We start from the raw sequence: 26496 nt of genomic DNA on the forward strand, positions 1-26496 counted from the left end.
ACATATTCATCATGGCATTGGCAAACCAACAAAATAACTGAAAACAACACTATCAATAGAAGTAAATAATTTATTATATATAAGGGAACATATATAGTGAAAATGAATGAACTATGCAAGAACAAGTGTGTATATCTGTGTGTGTGTGTGTGTGTGTGTGTGTTCTTGGGGAATCACTGCCATGTGCTATCCATTTAATATGCTATAAACTGTAGGGAAGAAAAAATTCTGCTAAGCAGCCTTGGACACAGCACTTAAGAGCCCATGGACGGCATCCTTTACAGGTTCTTCTTTAAGGTATCAGGCACTTTACTGTCTCATTGAGGATGTCTTTTTGACTTCCCATTAATCATCATTTATATTCCAATGATACTTAAGGCAAGAATTGCCAGCCACAAAGGAGGACAGTTCTTCATGATGGTTCGCTGCATCTCCATTTCAGAGATACAAGCTTAAGAATCAGACTTGGTGAACTGCTGTGGCCTTGAGGTATGTGCAGCCAAGGGGTGAGAACCATCCAGTGCTGGATTCAGGACAGCACGTTCTGTTCAAAATTCCAGTTTATCCCATGAGGAAAATTAAACAGACACTCTCATTATTACACCCCTTCTGAGAAGATCTCCAGAAACAGGCCCTGCGGTGCTGGGAATCCGGACAATGTTGACCAGCCATCCTTCCTTCGTGCCAACAACTCTCACCTCCAAACTTGAGCCACGGAGAGACCATCAAATGAGATTTCAGGGGGAAGGTGCTCACAGTACCATTGGTGCTGATATCTTAAGCTTCTATGAGGTGCTCAAAATCAGCACCCTCTCTGATACTGTGCAAATGAGGAACTACCAAGTTGTCATAACCTCAGGTGTTATAATCTCGGCCCATTTCCTCTCAGGAAAGACTTCAATGAGATGGTGAACCACATAATCTGTCAGGACTTCAAATAAAACCCACCTTTCCTGGTATGAATTTGGTCACAGGTCAAAGGTGTAAGGGGAAAAGAGCAAGATTAAATTTGATTTTTTTTTCTCACCTACTAGAAATTTTATTGTGGTCACTGTCTTTTTTTTAAATCATTTTATTGGGGGCTCGTACAGCTCGTATCACAACCCATACATACATCCATTGTGTCAAGTACATTTGTATATATGTTGCCATCACCATTTTCAAAACATTTCCTTTATACTTGAGCCCTTGGTATCAGCTCATGCCCCCTCATGAACCCTTGATAATTTATAAATTATATTTTTTATTTCTTAGACTGACCAACATCTCCCTTCACCCACTTTTTTGTCATCCACTCCTGGGAGGGGTTTATATGTAGATCATTGTGATCGGTTCCCCTAAACTTGACTATTCAGAAAAGTTCAATTCTGAGTCATAGAGACCTCCTAGGACAGAGTAAAGCTTCCCCTCTGGGTTTCCAGAAGTGGAAATCTTTATAGGAGAAGCAAGCCTCATCTTTTTCCTGTGGAGCAGCTGGTGGGTTCGAATTGCCGGCATGGCATGTGATTTAGCAACTCAATGTGCAACCCAGCACACCACTAGGGCTCCTCAAGTTTATATGAATGTTCCTTATCCCTTCACCCTATGTTGCTGAGACAGATAGCCTCTGAGGCCATCTGAGACAAACAAGTGACCATGCTGGCATTCGCGTCTTGCTATACCCAGCAATGCCTGGCACACTCAGTCCTCAATGTTTGCTGAGTTGAGCAGAAGATAAACATAGCCTCTGCCCTTGACAAAGGTCAGAGTCAGGGGAGAAAGAGTAAATACATCACATCACATCACATCACATCACATAATGAGTGCTTCATGTCCTGGGGTGGGGGGGTGACTAAATACATAACATCACATAATGAATGCTTCATTTCCTGGGTGGGATGGGGGCTTTAGGGCACAAAAGTTGCCAGCAGAGCCAGCCCTGCCAAGTGCCTTAGAATGAGCAGTCACCTCAAGACCCTTTGAGAGCACTTACTGTGGGACAGGCCACTGCTTTGTGTGATTACTCATTTAATTCTCCAATACCTGAAGCCACAGGTCCCTTTATTATCGAATAAGCCCATTTTCATGAATGGGCACACCAACACCCCCTCCCCCACCAAAAACCCCAACTCAGCAACAAAACTCACTTCCATCGAGTGATCCCCACTGATAATTATCCCCATTGATTCCCACTCATAATGACCCAACAGGACAGAGCACAACTGTCCCTGTGCAGTTCCAATTCCAAGACTGTAACACTTCATGGAAGGAGAAAGCCTCATTGTTTTCCCAAGAAGTGGCTGGTAGTTTCAAAGTGCTGACCTTGCGGTTAACAGCCCAACTGGTAACCACTGTGCCACATAGTAACAGCTACTAAGTAGAGGAGGCAGGATTCAAACCCAGGCTGAGACCTTCAGTGTCTTGAGATGCTGTTTAATGGACTTAACAGGACTTTTCATGTTCGTTAGGCTTGAGTTCTCATTAGAGAGGCTTTTAAGGTCAACTGCCTTAAGACATTGCTTAACTGGGAGGAATACCAAATTGGCTGCTGACCACATTAGCCAAGTCTTGAATATCGGTTCTAAGTATCTATCCATGTGCATCTGATTAAAATTGTGAAGGAAGCAGAAATACTGGCAAAGCGAAGGAGGAGACACTACACTAGGGCCCAAGCTGGACAATCCAGATGCTAGGAAAAAGTGCAGGTACCTGCCAGGCATGGAACCCTGTGCAGGCCCTGAGAGGTGGGGGCACCACCACAGAGTAGCTGTCATGAGCAGGCAAAGAGTGTGCTGACCCTGGCAGGTAAATATAGGCAAGGAAACAAGCCAAGGACCTTTGCCAACCAAACATTGGGCAACCCCTGAGTGCCAGCCAGGTGACGGGGGTTAGTCAAGCCATCTACTTGGTCCTAAAACAGACCTCTGTAGAAGGAATGGTGCTAAGATGTTACTCTGCGTTTGAAGGAGCATGCCTAAACAGGCTCTCAGAGAAGAGGGGCAGGAGAGCGGGTAAGTCCTCACACACACAACTGTGTCTTGCTAAGCCCAAACAACTCACTCCTCCCAAGTGAGACTCCCCTCCACTGCAGAGGTACTGGATTTCATCTGTTGTGGGATGTGGCTCCCTGGATCCTAGACAGGTGTCTATGTTTGTCTCTTCTGATAAAGATGCTGGAAAATGCAGCTACCTGAGTTCTATCCCCAACATAGAGCATAGCCAGCACCATGAAGTAGGTTTTCAATGGATATTTGGAAGGAAGGAAGAAAGAAGGGAGGCTAAAGATGGGCTGTCCATACTCATTCATATATATAGTCACAAATGTGTATGTATAAAAAGGTATGTATTTTAAAAAAACTTGTGTTGATTGAGTCATAATGTAAGCCACTACACCACTGTGGGTTCCCTGATATGTATGTATTTAAAATGATTATTTCAAGTTCAAATATCACTGAAACTCTGATCTAATCAGGGTGATTCATTTCAGATCCCAGGCCCTAAGAACTGCATTTTTCTTTTTGCTATATTGTGTGTTTTAGGGTACAAAAGAGACCCCAATCTCAAATGTAGTTTAAGGAGAATATTTATTAAGTCCTAAGTGGGACAAATCCAAGACAAAGACAAAGACACATTATCCGGATGAGGGAGACCATTAGCATGAGCCCAAAAGGGCATCAAGAGGAAACTGTCACAAATTTGTAAAGGGTGGCGGATCAATACACAGTTCTAGGTGCTGTTGTTGGTGTCACCAAGTCGGCTCCAACCCACGGTGACTTGTGCACAACAGAACCATGCACTTCAGTCCTAGGTCTGAGCTCATTGCTGCAGCGACTGTGCCAACCCACCTTGTTGAGAGCCTTCCTCTTTTTTGCTGCCTCTCCACTTTCTCAAGCGTGATGTCCTTCTCCAGGGACTGGCCTCTCCTGACAATATGTGCAGAGGATGTAAGATGAAGTCTTTGCATCCTTACCTCTAAGGAGCACTCTGGCCTTTGTTCTTCCACCACAGATCGGTTGGTCCTGTTAGCAGTCCACAGTACTGTCAACATTCTTCCACCGCACCACAATTCAAATGCATGGAGTCTTCCTCCGTCTTCCTTATTCAATGTCCAACTTTCACATACATATAAGGCAATGGAGAATACTATGGCTCAGGTCAGGCACACCTTAGTCCTCAAAGTAACATCCTCGCTCTTCCATAGTCTAAAGCGGTCTTGTGCAGCAGACTTATCCAGTGCAATAGGTCTTTTGATCTCTTAACCACTGCTTGCTTCCATGAGCACTGATCATAGATCAAGCAAGACAGAATCCTTGGCAATTCCAGCCTTGTTCCCATTTATCATGATGTTACCTATTGGTCCAGTTGTGAGGCTTTTGGTCATCTTTACCTTGAGTTGTAACCCTCAGCCTACAATCCTTCATCTTCATCAGCAAGTGCTTCATTTCCTTCTCGCTTTAAGCAAGCAAGATCATGTCATCTGCACATCGCAGGTTGTTAAGAAGGCTTCCTCCAATTCTGATGCCACATTCTTCTTCATACAACCCAGCTTCTCTGAAGATTTGCTCAGCACACAGATTGAACAAGTGTGGTGAGAGGATACAACCCTGACTCACACCTTTCCTAATTTTAAACCACACAGTTTTCTATTGTTCTGTTTGCACAGCTGCCTCTTGATCCACGTACAAGTTCCTCATGAGCACAATGAAGTGCTCTGGGATTCCGGTGGCACTACCAAAGTAGGAACAGGACCACGACTGGGACACGTACACTCATGTGATATCAAAGTTCTTACAAGTTTGGTCCTGGGCCTTCCAGCCAAGGACATCAGACACAATTGACAGAGCACAACTCAGGACTATGCAGACCCAATGTTGTCCATCGAGAACACACCCAAGCAAGTCTGTCCCTCCCTGGGCTGACTGTCTCTCCCTGGGCTGGGAGACTGTCCCTCCCTGGGCTGGCTGGAGAAGGGTGGAAGTAATAAACTTTCCAATGCATTTTGTCTGACGGCAAGATGTTTCCCCTAGTCAATGGTCAGAAGGGACTCCATGGAAGTTTAATCCACGTGGGGCCTCTGCACGTAAACTTGGGTTTTCACTGCCATCCACAGCCTCCTGCAAACAGGGCCTTCAGAATTTATGCTCTCCTGCTGAGGCAGGACAGCGTCAGGGGATCCATTAAGGGTTACACATTCTCAAATAACTACGACTGAAGTGACAATATGAAGGCTGCCAGTTAGTTGACTGTCTTTGGCAGCTGTTCCAAGAGTCGCCAAGTCATCCCTGGTGATTTAACAGGAGGCAGGTGGTGTAGCCAGATTGCATACACCTATGTACCTCCTTCCCTTTCCTTTGCGGCACTTTCCAAATAAGGAAGTTTTCAACACCCAGGAAACCTCTCCCTGACTAGCAGGATTGCAAGTTGATTGTGTTTCCGCTGCTAAGAACCTCACCCTTTGAAGTCTCACCCCCGCATGTCATCTAGTGTTGCTATAACAGAAATATCACACATGGATGGTTTTAATAAACTTATTCTCCCACAGTTGCGGAAGCTAGACTTTGGCTCTAGGGCAGTGGTCCTCAACCTTCCTAATGCCGTGACCCTTTAATACAGTTCCTCAGGTTGTGGTTGCCCTACAACCCTAAAATTATTTTCGTTGCTACTTAATCACTGTCATTTTGCTACTGTGATGAATTGGGCGACCCCTGTGAAAGAGTCATTCAACCCCCAAAGGGGTTGACACCCACAGGTTGAGAAGCACTGCTCTAGGGGCAGGTCCTGTTCTCAACACCTATAGGCCCAGCATTCTTGGAGATCTCCATGTATCTTGGCATCAGTCTCCTCCTGGGTCTTGGAGGGTCTCAGTACAGGGACCCCAGCTTCAAAAGACATGCTTCACTCCTGGCTCTTCTTTCTGTGGACTAGTGAGAAGCCTCCAATCTGCTGTTTCCACTTTTCTCTCTTATAAAAAACAAGACTGTAACTTATGTAAGGCAAGGAGCCGAGTAAAGAAGAAAGCTGAGTCACACACTCTTGTAAAGCTGGGACTCAAGATACGCCTAACCCCAATCCTGTCTATTCCAACAAATATCACAAAATTGAGATAATTACATAAGGTCACCGAATGGAGGACAATCACAGTCCTGGGAATTATGGTCTAGCCAAACACACAGGTTTTGAAGGACCCAGTTTAATCCGTGATGCCATGTGCCCATTCCAGACCATTCCCACTCTGCTGCAGCACACTCGCCCCTCAGCTCTGTGCCCTGGTGTCCTCTTGCACTTGACAAACGACTGATGTCATTTCCCACATTTACAACCACAAGGTCCTTGCAAAAACTTTCCCTGCCTGCGAAGATTCGTGGAGCACAATAGGAAGCCAAGGCTAAAGCGTTGCTCATTTCCCTTGCAGCCATCGCAATAGACCTTTAGGTAGACTTAGCTATGTAGCAAAGGAAACAGTTTCCTCTGTGGCTAACCTAAAGACAAGCGTGTTCTTAAGGAAGGGTCTTCACACAGAGTTTGTCAGAAATTCTGTCAGCAGCCCTGAAGAAATGGTTGAAGTTAATTACCTTTTGATCGCCTGTCAAACCCCACTTATTCATGTATGTAAATGAAGCAATCCAAATAGCTCATATTAGCCTTTCCAAGCAACCATTGAAAAACCCCATTAGGGTGATCCCACTGCCAGCTTCCCTGATCTTCCAGCGTTCCGTCAGGATGGTGTACCTTTTGTTTGTGATTCCACCTCCGAACTGTGTCTCTCTCCGTCATGCCACACTAAGCAGTGTTTAATTTGACATTGTGAGGTCAGCTACGTTCCTGAGTTTGAACCTTCGGTAAGCCTGTTGGCTTTGCTATTTGCAGAGTAATCATTCTCAGTCGTTGACACATTTCCACGAAGATGTCACTTGTTGCCAGTGTGGCAACAGCAAGCTACCGAAAAGGGCCAAAAATGTAGCCTTGGTTCTGTGATGACATATGCCCAACTGAAACGTGAAATTTCTCCCTCTCGGAGAGAAAGCAAGCGCCAGACCGACTGCCATCAAGTTGATGCCCACTCAGAGTGCCCCCTACAGGGCAGTAGAACTGCCTCTGACTTTAGGAGACTGTAACTCTTTATTTTTTTATCAACATTTTATATGCTTTATTGAAAGTTGACAAGTGCAACAGTTAAATACAGTGACACCTTACAAGTGTGTGGAGAAAATGCACAGAATGCTTTTTTTCCTGCTACGTAATCAGAGCAGCTCACTATGAGTTAGTGTGCACTATGGTGTCACCTGGGAAGGTTCTCTCTGGCCACACTGAATTTTTTCATAAAAGTAGTTTTGTTCAAACCTCGCTTTTTGTGATGGTCAATTTAAAAGAACAGCGTGGAGCTAAGAAATTTTGTTTCCTCCTCAGGGGAAAATGCCACAGAAACTGTTGTGATGTTGAACACAGCTTACAAGGACAGCACTATGGAAAAACTCAAGTGTGAATCAGCAGAGAAGAGGGCAGAGGAGACATCAGACAGTGTAATATATGACAAAATAATACTAATTTATGAATGATGAAGGGTTCATGAGGTAGGGAGGGAGGGGGAAATGAGCAGCAGATATTAAGGGCTCAAGTAGAAGGCAAATGTTTTGAGAATGATGATAACAAATGTACATATGTTCTTGACCCAATGGATGTATGTACGGATTGTGATAAGAATTGTAAGAGCCTCCAATAAAATGATTTTTTTAAAGAAAAAAAAATCTCAAGTGTACAGTAGTTTTCTCATTTCAAAAAAGGTGAAATTACAATTGATGACAAATCTTGTTTTGGACATCTGTCAACTGCCTGAATGAACAAAAATGTCCACTCATAGGGCATTTGGAGTTTATTCTACCAGGTCAGACTGTTAATCAAGCTTTCTATTTAGAAGCTCTGAAAAGAAAGCATAACAGTGTACGATAAAGAAGACCTGATTTGTGGCAGACAAGGGACTGGTTTTGCCACCACGACAATGCACTTGTTCACGCAGCCATCTCAGTGCACTAGTTTTTGTCAAAAACAGCATGCCTCTCTTCCCCCACACAACTTACTCATCTGCCCTCCTTCTGTGTAACTTCTTTTTGTTTCTGGAAATGAAGAGGGACACGAAAGGCTAGCAATTTGATGAGCATAGCAGAGATTAAGGAAAAATGAGGGAGGTGCTGTCAGCCATTCAAACAGATGGAATGGAATCAGGGGGATAAAAAGAATGGAATCGTAATCACTTATTTGACTAATGTATTAAGTGTAATGGACAGTACTTTGATGGTGATGTTTGTTTTGTAAAAATATTTTTTTTAATTTAAATACAAAGCTTTGGCCAAAAATATTCCAGGAAGCTGATAGTGCCCGGCTATCAAGAGATAGCATCTGGGGTTTTAAAGGCTTGACGGTAAACTAGCGACCATCTAGCTAAGAAGCAACAAAGCCCAAAACACACCAGCCTGTGTGATCATGAGGTGTCAAAGGGATCAGGTATAAGCCATCATCAGAACAAAAAAAATCTTACCATAGTGAATGAAGGAGGAAGTGCAGAGTGGAGACCCAAAGCCCATTTGTTGGCCACTGGAGATCCCCTTGCAGAGGGATCTAGGGGAGGAATGAAAAATACAGATTTCCTCTAGTTCTTAAATGCTTCCTCCCCACCCAACTATCATGATCCGAATTCTACCTTGCAAGTCTGCAAGGATGTACATTGGTGCAGATAAGAGCTGGAGGCACAGGGAATCCAAGACAGATGATACCTTCAGGACCAGGAGTGTCAGTGGCAATACTGGGAGGGTGGAGGGAGAGTGGGTTGGAAAGAGGGAACCGATTACAAGAATCTACATGTGACCTCCTCCCCGGGGGATGGACAACAGAAAAGGGGGTGAAGGGAGACACCGGACAGGACAAGATATGACAAAACAATAATTTATAAATTATCAAGGGCTCATGAGGGAGGGGGAGCGGGGAAGGAGGGGGAAAAAAAGAAGACCTGATGCCAAGGGCTTAAGTGGAGAGCAAATGCTTTGAAAATGATGAGGGCAAAGAATGTACAGATGTTCTTTATACAACCGATATATGTATGGATTGTGATAAGAGTTGTATGAGTCCCTAATAATAAAATGTTTTAAAAAATAAAATAATATATATATTCCATGTTCTTTGTGGGGCACCCCTTGTCTATCTGCTCATACTTTCCTCCTGGGTTCTCCATGGGAGGGAGTGGTGGGGTTGCTGGGCACAGGCGTGTCTCTTCTCAGTTGTTTGAGGAAGCACTGCACGGCTTCCACAGCAGCCATACGGTTTCACAGTTCCAGCCGTCGCCGAGATTCCAGTTTTTGTGCACCCGCTCCAGCATCTGTGACTTTGTTTTTAACTTTGCTATCAATGCCAGTGTAAGGTGCTATCTCGGCCTCGTTTTGACTTGCATCTCTTGAATGGCTAGTGATGGCGAGCATTGCATGTTAGTAAACTGCCTGCTCACGTCCTCTGTCCATTTATAATTTCACTGTTTGCCTTTTCTGGTTGAGGTTTTACAGTTTTCTATATATTTTAGAGATTAGTCCTTGTCCAATGATATCATTGCCAATTTTTTCCCCTTTTTTGTGGATTCTTTATATGCTTTTGGTGAAATTTTAAAAATCATTTTATTGGGAGCTCTTACAGATATAACAATCCATAATTCAACTAGATCAGCATAATTGTACAATTTCTGCTACCATCAGTTGCAAAATATTTTTTCATCTTGAACTCTTTGATGTCAGCTCCCTTTTATCCCCTACCTCTGCTCCCCCTCCTGAGGAACCATTATTATATTTTATTTTCGTTTATTTATTTATCCATACCTTACACCAACCAATGTATCTGTTCCCTTACAATTGTTACTTGTTTCCCTTGAGTGGGGTTATATAGTCATCATTGCTATCAGTTTCCCCTTTCCCCAACCTCTTCCTATACCCTTGGGGAATCATTACTCCCATTAGTATTTCTGAATGGTTTATATATCTTGGATTTCTTGCATCAAATGATTTTGGTGCATATACGTGTCTTTATTTTTAGGAGGCCCTAGTCATCTATTTTGTCTTCTGTTTTGTGTTTTATTTGATAGTCTGCTCATGTCATATATTAAGGCCCTTGAGTTTATCTGTTTTTTCATTGCTGAACTTTATAGTTCTAAAGCTAACATTTAGGTCTTCAATTCATCTTGAGTTAGTTTTTAATATGGGGTAAGATATGGAAATATGGGCCGTTTCATTCTTCTGTAAATGGAAACCCACTTTTGCCAGCACCATTTGCTGAAGAACATCTCTCCCATTTAATGTATTTAGACCCAAAGTAAAAAACAACAACAAAAACAAACAAACAAATGATGCTGTCTGTAGTTAAAGGGACTTATTTCTGGGTTCTCTATTCTGTCCATTGGTTTACATGGCTCTCATTGTACCAGCAACAGGTGAAGTTATTTGGGGTTTTGTTTTTAATTTTAGGCGAAGCTATGTGTGATCATTAGGTTTTCTGTGGCAACGTGGCTCCCGTAGGAACATACGGGCAGATTTTGGCCTGTCACAGTTTGATTGGAAGGCAACCAAGATAACTGGCTTCCTGCGGCAGGCCTCCTCCTCTTGTTCTCCCTGGTGAATGGACCAGTGTGCTGCTGCCTGAGCTAGTCCTTTGCCTCAACCAGATGCAGCGTTACCTGTAGGCCAAGCCAACCAGTGGACCATGATGCTGTGCATGCATGGCTAGAGCTTGAGGCTCCCTTGAGACCAGTGTCACTATGCTACCACACTACTGGTCTCTGCATCTTCCTGTTGTAGCCGCCCCACCCAGCTATGTCTGCTGCCTGCAAGATGACTCTGCTGTGTCTTGTCTGAGGGCAGATGTTGCTGTCTGCTTGTTGGCCTTGAACCAGCAGCAGGCATGAGTTTATAGGACCTTCAGTATATTAACTGCCCATGAAAGTGAGTTAAACTGAGTCCTCTGTGCTGCTGTGTGGACTAATTAGCTGTTGTACTTTCTCACTACATAAACCTTTCCTTTTATATAATCTTAAGTGTTCTGGGGTTTATTTTCTTTAGAGAACCCTGCCTAACACAATTAATATATTAGGCCGGGTTGACTAGAGAAAAAAGAAATTCAGAGACACTCACATCTGTGTAAAAGAGAGCTTTATATCTAGAATTCTACATCAAGCAAACATCCCAGCCCATTCCAGGTCAAATCCATAAGTCCAAAACTACTCCATCAATCCCTCTTCAGACTCACACAGCTGCACATGATGATGCAGAATGCTGGCACCATCACAGGTACCACCAGCTGTGACCCCATTGACAGGCAAGACTCTACTCCTTCACTCATTTATCAAGTTGACATAAGATTATGTAACTATTACACTGATTCTGGACATGTCATCTGATCTAACTTTTCCCCAAGAATTCTGTGTGCTTCCATTTACACCGTGGCAAAGGAGCAGCTTTGGCATCCTTGAGAGATTCAAGTTGTGTGCCTTTTAAATGGAATTTGACCAAAAAAAAGTCTGAATGGGGCAAAATTAGGCTAGCAGGTGGATGGAGTAGGATATCTGATGAACTCCTCACAAAACCGCTTTTGCTGCCCTCAAAGAACGAGCAGGTGTGCTGACCTAATAGAAAAAATTCTTGAGTACAACTTTTCTAGCTATTTCCTCACCAATTTAGTTTCCAATATTCCTAAAATTTCTTCCTAGTAAACTTTCATGATCATTCTGTGGCCTTCAAGAATATCTATTAGCCCTTTAGGATCCCCTCAAAAGGTGCCATAGCCTTCTGAGCTGATCTCTCTCCTTTGAACTTCACGTACCCAACAGATCCCCATGAAAGTCAGTTTCTATTGGATCTTTATTGTCAAGGTGCCCGAGCAAAAGTACGGCAATGTATTACTGTGAGAACAGGCTTGAAACCATCCATGAATCACAGATATGTTGAAATATATTTTACTTGGAATAAACCCATTGTGACTGAACTGGACCTCCTCCGGCAGCAATACCCGGTTACTTCCTCTAATAGTACACTCCCTCATTCTGTCCTCTGAGAGCAACAGCCCAATAGCAGTGAGTACGTCTAAACATCATTCTCCAGGGCTCCTTGGAAAAACGGCTAATTCACCACCAGCTGGGCTAGGGCGAGTACCTGATGAATCTAGAACGCTTTCTGTCAAGAAGCAACTTCACGTTCAGAATCAAAGTTGTTGTGATGGTTAAAAGTTTTGTGTCAACCTGGCTTGGCCAGGATTCACACAGGTTTGGCAGCTAAGACCTAGTGGTTCTTCATAAGATTAACCACAATATCATCATCACTTCTATAATGGTATCTGACATAAGCAGCCAATCAGTGGTAAGGAGATTAGGGTGGGATGTACACCCTCACTCAGATCACAGCATTGACCCAATCAATTGAAAGAAACTTTCCTTGAGGATGTGGCCTGCTTCCAATATTAATGGTTGCTGTGGAAAAGCTAGCTTGCTTTTTGGATCGACCTCCAATTCTTTGTAGTTGAGCCTACCATATTGCCTATTGATCATGGGAGTTGTCAGCAGCCTTACTTGCCAACCTTGAAGTCATTGGCCTATCGAATGAAAGGCAGTTAAGCTCAAAGGGAAGCCCCCAGAGTTTCCAGGTAGCAGACCTGAGACCTAATGATCTAGGTGAAGCCATTTTTTGTTAAGAAAGGGATGGAGTTCTAAGTCAGGCTTTCAATGGCTTTATTTTTTTCCATGATTGGAAAATACCCAACATTCTTGCAATATATTGAAGGATCTTGGTATTCAAATCGGAAGAATTACAACGGTACTTTATAGGCTGACTGCAAGATGATTTCTGTTGACTCGGGTGACTGGAGGGATCATCTTTTACAGTCTGGTCATGTCACCGAGGAAGCGCCTATGTGGTCGGGGTACCTGGCTCAGGGCAGTCCTTTCCCTAACCATCCAGCCACAGGGCTCGCCAGTTTAGTGGGGAGGTTACCAACAGCTGCGCACCAGCCAGTGTCCTCACCGCCGATGATCTGCTCCGACTGCCTCTGTGACGCTGCAAAAACCCTGCTCTCTGGAACAAGAAAGCAAGCACTGGAGTCCACCGTGAAGGAGGGGCGTCCCACAGGAAGTCCTCCCCCCGTGCCTGCTCTGCCAGCTCTATGCAGAGCCCTCCCCCTCTCCTAGTCACACAGTCCATTCCAGACAAAGTTTCACCTAGGTCTTCAGGAAGGGATTCATTTCCAGGACTACTTCCTGATATCAAGTCAATGGGATTTCTTTCAAGGGAAGGCTGCCAGGACTCCTCGGGCCCCTCTCCCTCACGTGAATGGGCAACCCTCACTGTAAACACCCCTGCTTTCGAAGCTAATCCCGAATTCCTTGATTCTGTTTGCCCTCTAGTCAAGGAACAACCAAGAATGAGGTTCCCCTGGGTCCGGTGTGTGTCCCTCCGAGACTTCTGGAATGAGGATGAGCAGCGCCTCCTCAAGTCGAGCCATTCTGAGGCAGACCCACATCACGCCTCCTGCTCCAGGTCACACGAACTCCACTCACTTCAAAAGGGCCTCCAGCTCCCTTTTGACCCTACCCACCAAGGGTGGGCCATGGTAGGTGAGAGCCGTATACAGCTGCACCAGGGAGGCTCCTGCCCGGATCTTCTCCAATGCATCCTGCCCACTGCTGACACCGCCAACCCCGACGATGGGAACTCTGCCTGCAGAGACACATATGATCCTTCTGTGAAGAAGTGCAGGTGATGGGAGAACCAGGAGCTCACAGCCTCGCATCACCCCTACTCAAATCCGAAGCCACAGACACCAGCATCCTTACCTTGGGTGAGTGCATACATGTCCCGAATCGTCTGCGTGGACAAGTCTCGGAGGGGCTTCCCGCTCAGTCCTCCTGGTTCCGAACACAGGGCACACTGCAGGGTAGCAGGGCGACTCACGGTGGTATTTGTGACAATCAATCCATCAATGCCCAGCTGCAGAGTGAGACACCAATGGATCACTTGCCAGCTGGCAGCAGAAGAGCCTTCAATCTCGGTGGTAAGGGACTGTGAAGAGACTTCCCTAGGATCTGAGCTGACAGCCAGTGATTTATCCACACCTACAGCACCAGAAAGCCAGGCTACCCCAGACCTCACTATTGAGCAAATCTCTAAATGGAGCTTCAGTGTAACAATAGCAGCCCCTGATTGCTCACACTATGCCACTAGGTTAGAGCTTGATCCTTACAACAACCCACTTTCTAGTAGCTTTTCCAAGTCCTTTAGGGTATAGATGGGGGATCCAGGATTTGAACCCAGGACTGCTGGGCTCCACAATCTTTATTTCTACTACTGTCCTATGACACAAAGACCTGGTATTTATTTAACAGCTGGGAAACGTGTGATAGAGAGTATTCCAGTTTTAAAAGAGATTGGCCAAGGACACAATCATGTTTTAATGCCCTTGCTGGATGAAGATGGGAAAGAGAAGAGAGGAGAGACATGAGGAAATGACACACGCAGACATTCATTCAAGTGTTGCCTTTGCATCCTAAAGAGCAGTTATGCCGTAACAGGCACCAAACCAGTTCTCGGGACCCAGAAAGGATGTCACAAAAGCTGCCATTCTGGGCTACCATAGCTGGCCAAATATACGGGCCCCGCTTCGCACCTCTGTCACCACGCTGGCGATGTCCTCCTTGTCCTGGGCCGAGAGGTCAGGGGCGATCTTCACCAGCACAGCTGGCTTGTGTGCTCCCTTCAAGGCATTCCTCTCCTGCAGCACCTACGGCAACACAGCCAGAGTGGGAGCCCGCCACCGCGCTTGCCCGGGCAGCTGCAGGCCCGGTGCCACACAAGCCGTCAACGAAAGCCAGAAGGGTGTCTCCTTCACTAGAAACAACACCCTCAGCTACGATCTGATTCGATTCTTTGGACCTGGGAAGTGAGTCCCTAAGGATGTCGCTGGAAGCGGCCTGATGAGATTTATGTAGACTTTGTTTCTAACAGAGATGACACGAAGGGCCATCACAAGCACTGTGTGATGCAGTCATTCTACCCATTCTTTCATTGCTGAGCCAGGTGATACGGACACAGCAGGCAATGAGAGGGCGCTCACCCTGCTCTCGCGGAATGCAATGGTTTAACCGATAACTCAGTGTATCAGTGTTAACTGAGTGTAATCAGTGTTGTAGCAAGGGATTAGAGGGTGCTCTATGAAAGGCATAGGAGGGAGTCTTAAGGGGTCCAGATATTAAGGCAGGTTTTCTCCAGAGTGATGCTGAACCGTGGCCCTGCTGGAGAATGCGCAAATCTATAGGATATGTGGTGGAGTGGGGCATGGAGCAGCAATGTGATTGCCCACCTTGGTCAGCAGGTGGCGCAGCTCCACCTTTCCCTGAAGGCTCCGCAGCCCTGCAGTGTTGGGACTGGACACGTTCACTACCAGGTAGTCAGCCAAGGGGCCCAGGACTCGCACGCCCTCTGCATAATCTGCAGCAGCGTCTGCTGAGGTCTTATTCTTCCCCAGGTTTATTCCCAGGAGCCGGCCATCTATAAGGATGTTGAGATCAAACTTGACTGAACAGCCTAAACGTCGAACATCACAGGCCTTCTGACCCCGCTTCAGACCTTTCCCACTTCCGCAGGCAAACGGTTTCAACTACAAACCACGGCCCGGTGCTGCTCCCTCCTGGTCAATAAACGGCTGGCCATCTTTGTACAACTATCTTTCAGCAGCAACTATCCGCATTGGTTACCGCATTTTGCCCTTTAAAAATTTTAAAGATGAAACACAGGGATTGAGTACAAATACTTTTTTTTTAAGATAGGACCAACGAATGTAAAGCAACTGAGATGTAGAAAGAAATCAAGAGGTCTGTCAGAAGGACCAGCTATTTACCCTGAAGAGAAGCTTGTAGGGCTTGAGTCAAGTGACTGCGAATAAAAAGCGAAATGAAAGAATATATATGATGTACTGGAAGTAATCCAAATGATCACACCTAAGAGGTTGAGGTGTGATTATTTTATCATTTATGATTTTAATTGCCTGAGAGGGGACTTCTCCTTGTAACTAGGGTGACTTATAACTCCTGTTGCTTAGGCATAATTATTAATGCCACCTTTTGCTCCCCAAATAGCATAACTTGCATAGTAATTGAGATGATCTACATCTTACTTTTAAAAATCTAAGGGACTTCTCATTTGACATGTATTTTGGATTTCCGGGAAAAGATCTTTTCAGAAACACGTGATGTGTGACAGCCAAGGCTGTCTGTACTTTTCTTCTCAAAAAGTATGACCCTATCTCAAGGGTCAATAATACAGGCTCTTCTTTATCCATCTGATGGCTGGGAACAGACACCAAGTGAGCTCACAAAATCTGTGTCAGGCCAGGCAGGGTCAAGCAACATCTCTACAGTTAGCTATCTTCCCATAGCCTGGACGTAGTCACCATTTTTATCATTAGTTTGAAAGTAAAGATTTGTGTCGCTGTTTTCTTGGTGGGAAGTGGGGGAGTTCACCCCAATGAGACAAAAGCCTTATCCAGTAACGGTCCCTCGGTGGTGCGCAGCGAAAGGTTGGCGGTGAGAGCCCGCACTGGCGCCCCTCCAGGCTTCCACGAAGATTGTGGCCAGACAACCACACGGAGCGCAGCTCTACTCTAACACGCGGGGCCGCCCCGAGTCAGAGGCAACTCGCAGCAACGGGCTCGGATTGTAGGTTGTTTTCTGCTCCGTTCTGTTTTTCCTATAGAGTCAAGCTTGGAGACAAGCTTCCCAGGTCTAGCGAGCGCCCACCAAAGCAAGCTCATTTGTAAGTTTTAATTCTTTTCTACACGTATTTACCTGCCCACACTGACAAGATTCTGGAGTGAGAGGAACTTGCCAAATGACTTTATCCCAGAGGACACCACAGCTTTTGTCAACGCATGCTCCGTGACACCATGCCAGCAAGGCTTCCAGCTGCCAGGCCATCTTTCCTGGTTGACGCGTTGGCAAAGCCCTGCTGGAGGGTTTCGCTTCACTCCAGTGAATGGCAACACCAGGACGGGGCCACGGGGCCAATTGTTCCTACGGGGCTGCTGCCCACACAATTCCAGAGGGCACGCAGGGAGTGAGGGCAGAAGCACACAGCCTGACAAGCGCCAAGTGCAAGGTGGAGCGCCACTGGGACGGCGCCAGCATTGCAGAAGGCAGCCTCCGAACGCAGGTCTGGAAGGGGAACTCCCAAATGTCAACAGCTGTTCCCCTGAATGGGGCAAAGGACGAATAGTTTGTATTCTTAGAGGAAATTTGAAAATGCTATTCATGTCCCGCTCCAATCCTAACTACTTCTATGGCTAAAAGCGAGCCAAAACTTTGCTTTTCTGGCTTCCAAGTTTTCCCAGTTGTGACCTAACTTCAAAACAAGGCAAACCATACTGAGCCCTCAAAAAGGTTTTAGGTATCCATGGCTGGTATTGCCAAAACATCACAAGTCAGTGACTTTAAGAAACTGGGATTTAGTTCCTCACAGTTTAAGAGGCTCCGGGCTGCTGGCTCTGGGGGAAGCTTCTCCCTTTTGGCGGTGCGGAAAGGACCTTGTTTCTTTGACTTTCTCCTCCTGGAAAATCTTCATGGGACTTGGCATCTCTCTCCCCCCATCTCTGCTTCCAGCTTGCTTGTATTTCAAGAGACTGGCTTAAAAGAAATCCTGACAGATTATAACCTACTGGCACCGAGTCGATTCCAGCTCGGAGGGGTGCTGGGTAGAGTGTCTGAGATTAAATCTTTATGGGAATGGGACAGCCTCATTTTCCTTTTGCAGAGCAGCAGGTGGATTTGAATCATCACCCTTTTGCAGTGAACAGCCCAATACCTAACTCACAGTCACATCAGGGCTAAAATTTACAACCCAAATGGAGGACAAAAGAATTCAATCCATAACAATTAAACCAGGATTCAATCAGAATCTTTTTTTTTTCTATCAAAATCTTAAAGAGCTTGTTAGAATCAGGAAAGTTCTTCAAGGAGAGGGCCACTGAGTTCCTTAGTGCGTCCCCACCCCCACCCCCATACTGCTTGACCAAAGAGCCCTGGTGATGTAGTGTGGTTACACATTAGGTCAACTTATGGTTACACAAGCTGAGCAGTTCAAAACCACTAGCCACGCTGCGGGAGAAAGATGAGGCGCCCTACTCGCATAAGTAATTATAGTCTTAGAAACTCAGAGGGGCATTTCTACTCTGTCTTATAGGGCCACTGTGAGTGAGCATCGAGTTTGGTTTTATTGCTCAATCATGTATGCTCACTATTCACGCCCTTGATGTTTATTCCAATAAACAAAAGTCCCTCTTTACCTTCTGTGAGCTTGGTCTGCTGGTGCTGTCTGGCCCGTAACCTGTGCTCCACCACTGAGACTCCGTGGCTGTTAAACCCGTATCTGTGAGGAAGGGGACAAGGTTAGAGCCCCTCAATAGAAGGCCAAGGATTCAGAAGACAGTTCATGGCTACCTATCTCTCCATTCCATTTCTTCCTCATCCCCATCTATTAAATTCCTCCATGCTTAATGGCCCCATGTGAAAGATCAAACGCTCCCTTTTCCTCCTCCCAAAACCCTGCCAGGCTCACATGCTCCTGCACTCTGCTGGGTATCCACGCAGTGACTGTGTACCCACTCTCTCCCGCCTCTGGATTTCTGTACATGCTGAGGTTTCCCCACGAGGCTGCACGATTCCTAAAGGCAAGGCCCCTGTCTTCTCTCTCTGTCACCTTGTTACAACAGCTCTACAAGGCACAGGCAAACCAAATGGTGGCCTTCTTGCCAATACGAATGAAGACCTAGAGCAATTGACCAAGAGCTTTGCCATGGCTGTGCTGTCCAGCTACCCCTGGAACCGCCGACTTGGCACCGTGAAGCCACCTTTAGTTAGGTTTTTGTTGCTAAGATACAATGGGGCATGGCGTTGTTGATGTAATGAAAAAAGTGAACACCTGTTCACCGCAATTCATTCATTTACAGGTTCAAATGGCATTCACTATTACTGAGCACCCACTGGGTACCAGGAACCAGGCAGAGCAGGGAGGCTGAACACAGTCAGTACTCAAGAGCATAGGCCCTCCCCAACCCAGGCCACTTCCTCTCTACTGGACACTGCCAAACATCACTCCCCGGTGCCTACAGTGATTTGTGGCAGCCAAAACGCAAACAAATATATATTTGCTTGGCCAATGTTAAAGATATTGATCTACCTGCAAAGCAATGGGTAGATCAATAACCCAAACTCTAATGCCTAAAGATTTCCCCGAAGCAAGCACAATAAAGTGACAAGTGCAGCCAAACATACTTATACTAGGTCAGTTTCCCAAAAGGCTATTCAAGGCTCCAAGGATGACTATCAAGACCCCCACCCCAAGGAGGTTCTTCTCAACTGTGCTACAAAAAAATCAGAATGTCTTTGCTTCCTGGAATTGCTGTCATTAAAATAAAGCCCAAGGATCATCTAGAGAAAGACTACGCAGAGTTCTCTTTGCTCAAGGCCTTGTGTTGAACACGAATTCTCTAATGAATAAAACCAGACAGGTGAGGGTGTGCTAATATGAACGCTGCTGAGCACTTGCACTGCAGTGCGCCTGCAAGGTAATGTCACAGTGGGATCCACAGCAAAGGCATCATGTTGATGTTGATGACCGAGGAGCCCTGGTGGCGTGGAGGTTACGAGTCGGGCTACTCACTGCCAGGTCAGCAGTTGGAAACCACCCACTGCTCCTCTGGAGAAAGACAGGGCTTTCGACTTCCGTAAAGAGATAGTCTTGGAAACACACAGGGGCAGTTCAACCTTTTCCCATGGGGTAGCTACATGGGCTGATTCAACTTCATTCCCAGGATTCCTTGCTAACCTTATCAAGTGGCTACGAGAAAACTTATGTCCCTCAGGGAGGTTGGGCATGGTAGGCAAGGGCACTCAGGGAGGAGGTACATGACCTGGAGTCAAACAGCCCCAGCGTGCACCCAGGCTCCGCCTTACTATCTCTCCTACTGTAGCTACGCTCTTTAGCTCTCAACAGCGTTACTTAGTAAATGTAAGTCATAGTCAGCTTTGCAGGGTTGGTGGGAAAATGTAGGGCTGGCCCACGGCATAGGCCCAACAGGACTCCTGAGCATTTCAAAGAACTCTATATCTTGTGTGGCAGAGGTAAAAGGCAGAGACAGATCTTACAGCCCCAAGAGTGCCCCCTGCTCACCTACCTGTTGATGATGGCTTGGTCCTCGGGAAGGCGGAAGACTCTGGGCCTGGGGTTTCCTTCCTGAGGTTTTGGGGTAACGCTTCCTATCTCAACAAAGCCAAAGCCCATCTTAAAGAGTCCATCCACGGCTTCCCCATGCTTGTCAAATCCTGCAGCAATTCCCACTGGGTTTCGGAATTTACGGCCCAAGACTTTCACTTCCTAGGACGACGACGACAAAAATCAAAGGTACAAAAGGCTATTACCAATGTTTCACAAAGTGGGGCCCCTAAACTTCAGGATTGACTGGTGAGTCCAACACCAGTCAGTAGACCTTGAACCTGTGTGGAGATGGGCATGAGGGAGAGCTCCCCAAGTGGTTCTGCTGTTGCTTGAGCCTGAGAACCTTTGGGCACTCACGAGGACTGTTGTCAAGACCGGGACGAGAAAAAGCTCAAGGTTTCCATCGTTGGCTGAACAGGCACTGCCTTTTCCAAGTGTGGCTAGGCCTCTGCCGTTTAATCTGCTTGGTGCAAGAGAGTGGCTAGTTGGTGTCTGACCCCCAACAGTGTAACTCGGAACCCAGGGAGCATCAATCAGCAAAACTCTTTCTTTATCAGCTTAATAAACCAGCTCCAAACAGGGCCCTCCTCATCCAGCCAGGCTGATCAGAAGTTCTGGCAAGGTCTCTCCTCAATCCCCAGATGCCTGTGGGGAGCTCAAGGGGGACAAGTTCTTTGCTGAGATCCAGAACCAGCCCATGGCCGGAGACAGGCTCTTCCCCGTCAGCTGTGGGACACACTCGCTTGTTCTCTAGAATGAGAGGATCTGAGGTCTGGTTATCATCAGGTCTAGCCTGACCCCTAAGGAATCAAGGATTTCTGTCCTGATGAAGCCAACACATCTAGGAACAATTCTTAAAATATGGGAAAGAAATCAAGAGGTGTCACAAAGCCATTGAATGCCAAAAGATTTCATCATGGTGCGCCAATGTGGCCAGGAAAACTTTTGAGAGGATTAACAGGTGTTTCCAATGATGGGTACTAACTGGAAGACTAACTCAACTCATAAAATAAAGTTGATTCTGTGTCACTATGTGGTGCTGGAAGAGGAAGTAGAAGGAAAATTCACTCCCAAAAGGGAGAACAATAAAAATAAAGACACGAAGGTGATAATGGGTACGGCATCTCAGAGGGTCAGTGAGGCAGGACGCATGGCTGGTCTAGAGAGCCTTCCTTATGGACAGGGCTCCTCAGTGCTGGATGTGTATCAGAGTCCTCTAAGACACGGCTGACTGACACAGCCTGAACACGGGTGGACCAAGAGCCCCCAGGTGACTCTAACCTGCACCAGAGAGAGATACAAATCTAGGAGGAATGATAAAGGAAGGTAGCTTGAGGGGAGATTTGGAAAAGTCTCAACCATCTTGAGTCTTCCAGAGAAGAGAACTGAGATACCTGAGATCTCAGTGAAGCAGAACTCTACCTAAGGGCATGGCTCCTAGAGCCAGACTCCATGGGCGTGAGTCCTGGCGCTGCTACTTCCAAGGTGCACAACTTTTTTGTCAAGTGACTTGACTACTCTGTGCCTCTATTTCCTAATCTGAAGATGGGATGAGGCAGTAGATCCTCTCTGAGAGCTGTGGGAACTGAATCAGAACATGGCACAACACAGTAAGTTCCATATAAGAGTTAGGTAGAATAAAAATTACATTATCACTGCAAATTGAACTCCACATTCCACTAGAAGAAGTCATACATCTTGAACAAAACTCCCGAAAGCAAACTCACTGCCATGAGCAATTCCAACCCACAGCAACCCTAAAGGACAGGGTAGAACTGCCCCTGTGGGTTTCCGGGAGTAGAAAGCCTCATCTTTCTCCCGAGGAGGGGCTGGGGTCTTACACTGCAGACACTGTAGTTGGGCAGCCTAATGCATAACCATCTGGGCTCCTCATCTTGTACAAGGGACTTCAAAATGTTGGCAGGGAATTCCATGATCTTTTCATTCCTGATTCCACAAATTTCTCCCCCCACCACCCACGTTTGAAATGAGCTTGTATGTCATTGAAGACTTCAAGTCCACTTCCGTTTTACTTTTCCTCCTTTTTCAGCCATTTGGACCAATATTTAGATCCGCAGGATAAGGAATCCACAAACGTCTTGAGGTGCCTCCTATTTAATGTGCAGGTGTTTGGGGAGCACCCACCAGCATGTCTGAGTCTCGAAACGTGGCACGAGGAAGAAGTCCCAGGGAGGTGAAGCGAACAGCCAGCCTATGAGCTGACTCGGGATCCAGCAGCCCCTGCAAAGCCGGCATCAAGTGTTCCGCATAGAAACGCTCCTCCCCCGTGAATGTCAGATAGGAGGCAAAGAGAAGTCCTCCGCCCCCCAGGATGACCATGGCGTCCTGGGCCCTCTTCTGGGAAAAAAAAAGAACACATCAGAGAATTCCTCAAGGCTGAGTCCTTTACACACCACACCCAGAGCACGTAACGACAGGCATGGCGAGTGATGCCGCTGGCCTTCCCGACACTGTCCGTCATGCTAATCTCGGCCACAGCCGTGTCTCCACATCACACACACCAATTGCCCCGCATCGTATGACTTTTGAATGCTTTCTTACACTCGTGGAGGTTAAAATAAACTGTTCTTAATTACCTGATCCTAGAATTAACTACACGTCACCACATAATACCAACAATCTCCTATATGGTTTTAATAGGCATTGGCTTTCCCAAGAACGCAATTACCTTGTAAATTCAGGGACAAGCGTACCACTTTGTACAGAACTTTACCAAGAATTGTTCACCATTTCAAAAAACCATGGTACAGTGCTTGGGACAGTTACAGGACAATATGCCTACTGTTGCCAGGTGCCATGCAGTTGGCTTTGGCTCCGAGTGCCCCCAGAGGGTTTTCTAAGCTCTCACCTTGATGAGAGCAGACTGCCAGGTCTTCTTGCCCAGGAGTTGCTAGGTAGGCTTGAACAGCAGCCACGCATTGAACCACTGTGCCACAGGGTCCCTTCATAAGAGGGAGCGCCTACAAACTTGTGGGCACATTCTATCTTTTCATTTCATTTTTCTACCAACTTTGTGAAGCTCCCTCATGTCTTTTAATTTTTAAGATAATTTTATTGGGGGCTCTTGCAACTCTTGTTACAATCTAACATCAATTGCACCCAACATATGAGTGTCCTTTTCTAGCCATTTACTTTCCACTGAGCCCTTCAGGATCAGCTCCTCTTTTTCCCTCGTGGCCCCTTGATAGATTATAGAATGTTATCATTTTCCTATCTCACACCGACTGCTGTCTCCCTTCCCCTCTGGCTTCTGTTGTTCTTCCCCCCGATGGGGGTGTGTGGTTATGTGCCATTCATTGTGATCAGTACCCTTGACCTCCCCACCACCACCACCCTTCCCTCTAGCCTTTTGGTATCTTCTTATGTCTTAATAGGCTTGCCATACTTAAGTTTCTGTGTACATGTTCGAAGAACCAACTACCTCACTATCCGGATGAGTCATGCCCCAATATTCACACATTGAAATACAGGTAATTTACAATGCATTACTTTCACTTAATTTCTCCTTTACAGTCCAGTTAGGGCATTATGTTGATTTTGAAGTGCTATTGGAAAGAACACCAAGACATACATTCTATTTCAGGACAGTAAAGAGGGGTTCAAAATATGAGGTGACTTTAAAAGTCAGTAGAAAAATGGAATCAAAAGAATTTTTCACCAACCTTTGGCAGCGCCCTCATATAAAGAAGAGAGCCTACAGGCCTTCTGGAGTGGAGAACCACTGTCTGCGCTCAAACGTGACAATCTTTCTCTTTAATTATCGCCAGATGGTGATGCCCTCCTTCATGAAGTCAATCATTCAACAAATAATATGAAGCACTTCAATACGAACAAAACAGACTCGATTCCTGCCCTTCCAGGACCATTCGACCTCAGGAGGGCACACTCAAGTCAGTGATCACACAACTGTGGAAACGCCAGGGCTGCTCTAACGGGGCTTGGGGGGTGGAGGGGAAGCGGGCAATAGACAGAGCCAACTTAATCTCAAAAGCTCCCATGCCTAGGGACTTAAAGCTAGGGTACAGCATAAATAGGAGTTAACTAGGAGGCTGTGGTGGAGGGAGCAGTTTTCTGGGAGAGTACAAAGCGCAAAGGCTGTCAGCAACAATGTGATGCACCCAGGAACTGGAGCAGGGGTGGGGGTGTCTGCCCGGCACTGAGGAATAAGGGATAAGGGAAAGCCTGACTTAAAAATTAAGTGACAGAGACTGCAGTCTCAACCAAACTGAAGATTTCGGGGTTTCTTCTCTAAACAAGGAAGTGACATGATCAAATGTACCTTTAAGGATCTCTCCTTTTGTACACTGGTACAGACAGGAACTGGAAACATAGGGAATACAGGACAGATGATCTCCTCAGGACCAGTGGTGAGAGTGGCAATACCGGGATGGTGGAGGGAAGGTGAGGGGGAAGCGGGGAACAGATTACAAAGATCTACATATAACCTCCTACCTGGGGGACGGACAGCAGACAAGTGGGTGAAGGGGGTTGTCGGACAGTGTAAGATATGACAAAATAATAATAATTTACAAATGATCAAGGGTTCATGGGGGAGAGGGAGCAGGGAGGAAGGGGAAAATGAGGCGTGGATACCAGGGGCTCAAGTAGAAAGCAAATGTTTTGAAAATGATGAGGGAGACAAACGTACAGGAGTGCTTGACACAATGGATGTATGTGTGGAATGTGATAAGAGTTGTCCGAGCCCCAAATAAAATGATTTAATAAAAGAAAAGAAACGACACACAGGAGGAAGACCATGGCATGATGTAGAGAGTGGTGTGATTGATTGACATCACGGCAAGCAGATGGAACGCGAAGGATTGCCTCCAACCACCAGAAGTAGGAAGAGAAGACCAATGGATTAAAATGGAAAACTCAGAAACAGAATCAAATAGCTACAGACACCTGATTGCTTATAAAGGACACATGAAGTTGGGGGAGACAGAGCCTCTTCAATAAATGCTGCTGGAAAAGCAGCATTCAGTAAGTGCTCCACCTGCAAAGGTTCTCTCCTTCGTCTGAGTTCCAATGTCCTGAGGGACATGGTTGGAAGCCCAACTCAATCAACAAATAGTTCTGCACCAACAAGTCAGAATCAGCTCCTGGCATCAAACGACAGTAACGAGTTGTTATGCCCTGGGGTGGGGAGCTAGGGCCCTGCTCTTAGAAAGCGTGTGGAGAATGGCTGGGACCCAGTCTAACTCTCCACGTTACGTCTCGCACACCATACCGCGGCGCAACGGGTTCACTGAGTGCCAAACGCAATAAAAGTTAGGCCCACTTCCACTGGCACAAGGATCGGCAATTATCTAACCGTACACGCGCCCTTTCAAACCCAGTCACAAGTAAACGTGTGAATGCACACGCATGAGCATTTTCAGAGGTTTCCTAAAGGGACTCAGGTCCTCAGAGCCTCCTTACACCCACACCTCGCCCGACCAGCTCTCGCGTCTGCCCTCGCTCCGCTCCCATCCCTCACGGCTCCGCGCTAGCCCGAGAGCCTCAGTAGGACTCACTTTCAGATGTCTCCACGCCATGCTCTTTCCGCGCCCGGGCCAGCCCCAGGCCTCGCTCCCATTGGAGGAGATGGCGGCGGGCTTCCAATCCCCGCCCGAGCACCGCCAGCCCGCCAATCGCCGTGAAGGACGGCCCGGGGGCGGGTACCTCCCTCGGAGCCGCGGGACTGGTTGGGCGCTTGTGCGCCTGCGCGAACGGCGGAGGCCACGCCTCTTCCGCCCGCGGTCTGGTCGCTGAGGGGCGCTGTGGAGGCACCTTCCGTTGTCGCCGGAAGAGCCGAGTGTCCGGAGCTGGACGCGCCAGCAGAGCTTGTGTGGCGGCCGGTAGTCTTGATTCCGAGAGGGCCAGTGAAGGCGGGAAACTCGTGAGGAGGTTCAGGCCTCTGGAAGCCGCTGAGCCCCAATAGTCTCCTCCGAGGTGCCCATGAAGGAAAGGCTAACAGGCAGAAAGGGCTAGGAACACCCCGTGCGCGGAGGAAATGACACCTGTCTTCGTGGCCATTCTGCGCTATGGTTTTCATGGGCCCCCTGCGCCATAAAATGGGAAGGGGGGGAGGAGTAATGCTATGCTAGGTACCCGCTATGCTGGCAACGGCGTGTGTGTGCAGAGAACTCCCTAGGGCTCTCAGAAGCTCGCCAGGCCTGCCTTCTGTGTTACCCCTGGGTGGATTTGAACCTGCAACCGTTCACTTAGTGAAATT

The 26496-nt window shown here is 46.7% G+C and overlaps 1 protein-coding gene across 1 annotated transcript; it reads right to left on the minus strand.

The window, feature by feature from the left end:
- Nucleotides 1–10777: 10777 nt before the first annotated feature.
- On the minus strand, nt 10778–25900 carry DHODH (dihydroorotate dehydrogenase (quinone)). Its single transcript, XM_075537059.1, has 9 exons — nt 25796–25900; nt 22404–22616; nt 20218–20417; nt 18328–18410; nt 15352–15539; nt 14659–14772; nt 13829–13982; nt 13553–13712; nt 10778–13070 (listed from the first exon to the last, which is right to left on the minus strand). Exons 1-9 carry the CDS (start codon nt 25814–25816, stop codon nt 13016–13018), a joined length of 1188 nt encoding a protein of 395 aa, XP_075393174.1. The 5' UTR covers nt 25817–25900; the 3' UTR covers nt 10778–13015.
- Between the last annotated feature and the right edge of the window lie 596 nt (nt 25901–26496).

Source organism: Tenrec ecaudatus, chromosome 18 (assembly GCF_050624435.1).
Source record: "Tenrec ecaudatus isolate mTenEca1 chromosome 18, mTenEca1.hap1, whole genome shotgun sequence".
Taxonomy (NCBI): Eukaryota; Metazoa; Chordata; class Mammalia; order Afrosoricida; family Tenrecidae; genus Tenrec; species Tenrec ecaudatus.

Excerpts from the sequence above, each read along its gene's own strand:
- DHODH (XM_075537059.1), bottom strand. The coding sequence starts at position 25,816 with ATGGCGTGGAGACATCTGAAA. Across the intron at positions 22,617-25,795 it reads TGGCGTGGAGACATCTGAAA|AAGAGGGCCCAGGACGCCAT; the intron begins GTGAGTCCTACT and ends TTTTTTTCCCAG. Across the intron at positions 20,418-22,403 it reads TTCGAGACTCAGACATGCTG|GAAGTGAAAGTCTTGGGCCG; the intron begins GTGGGTGCTCCC and ends TCGTCGTCCTAG.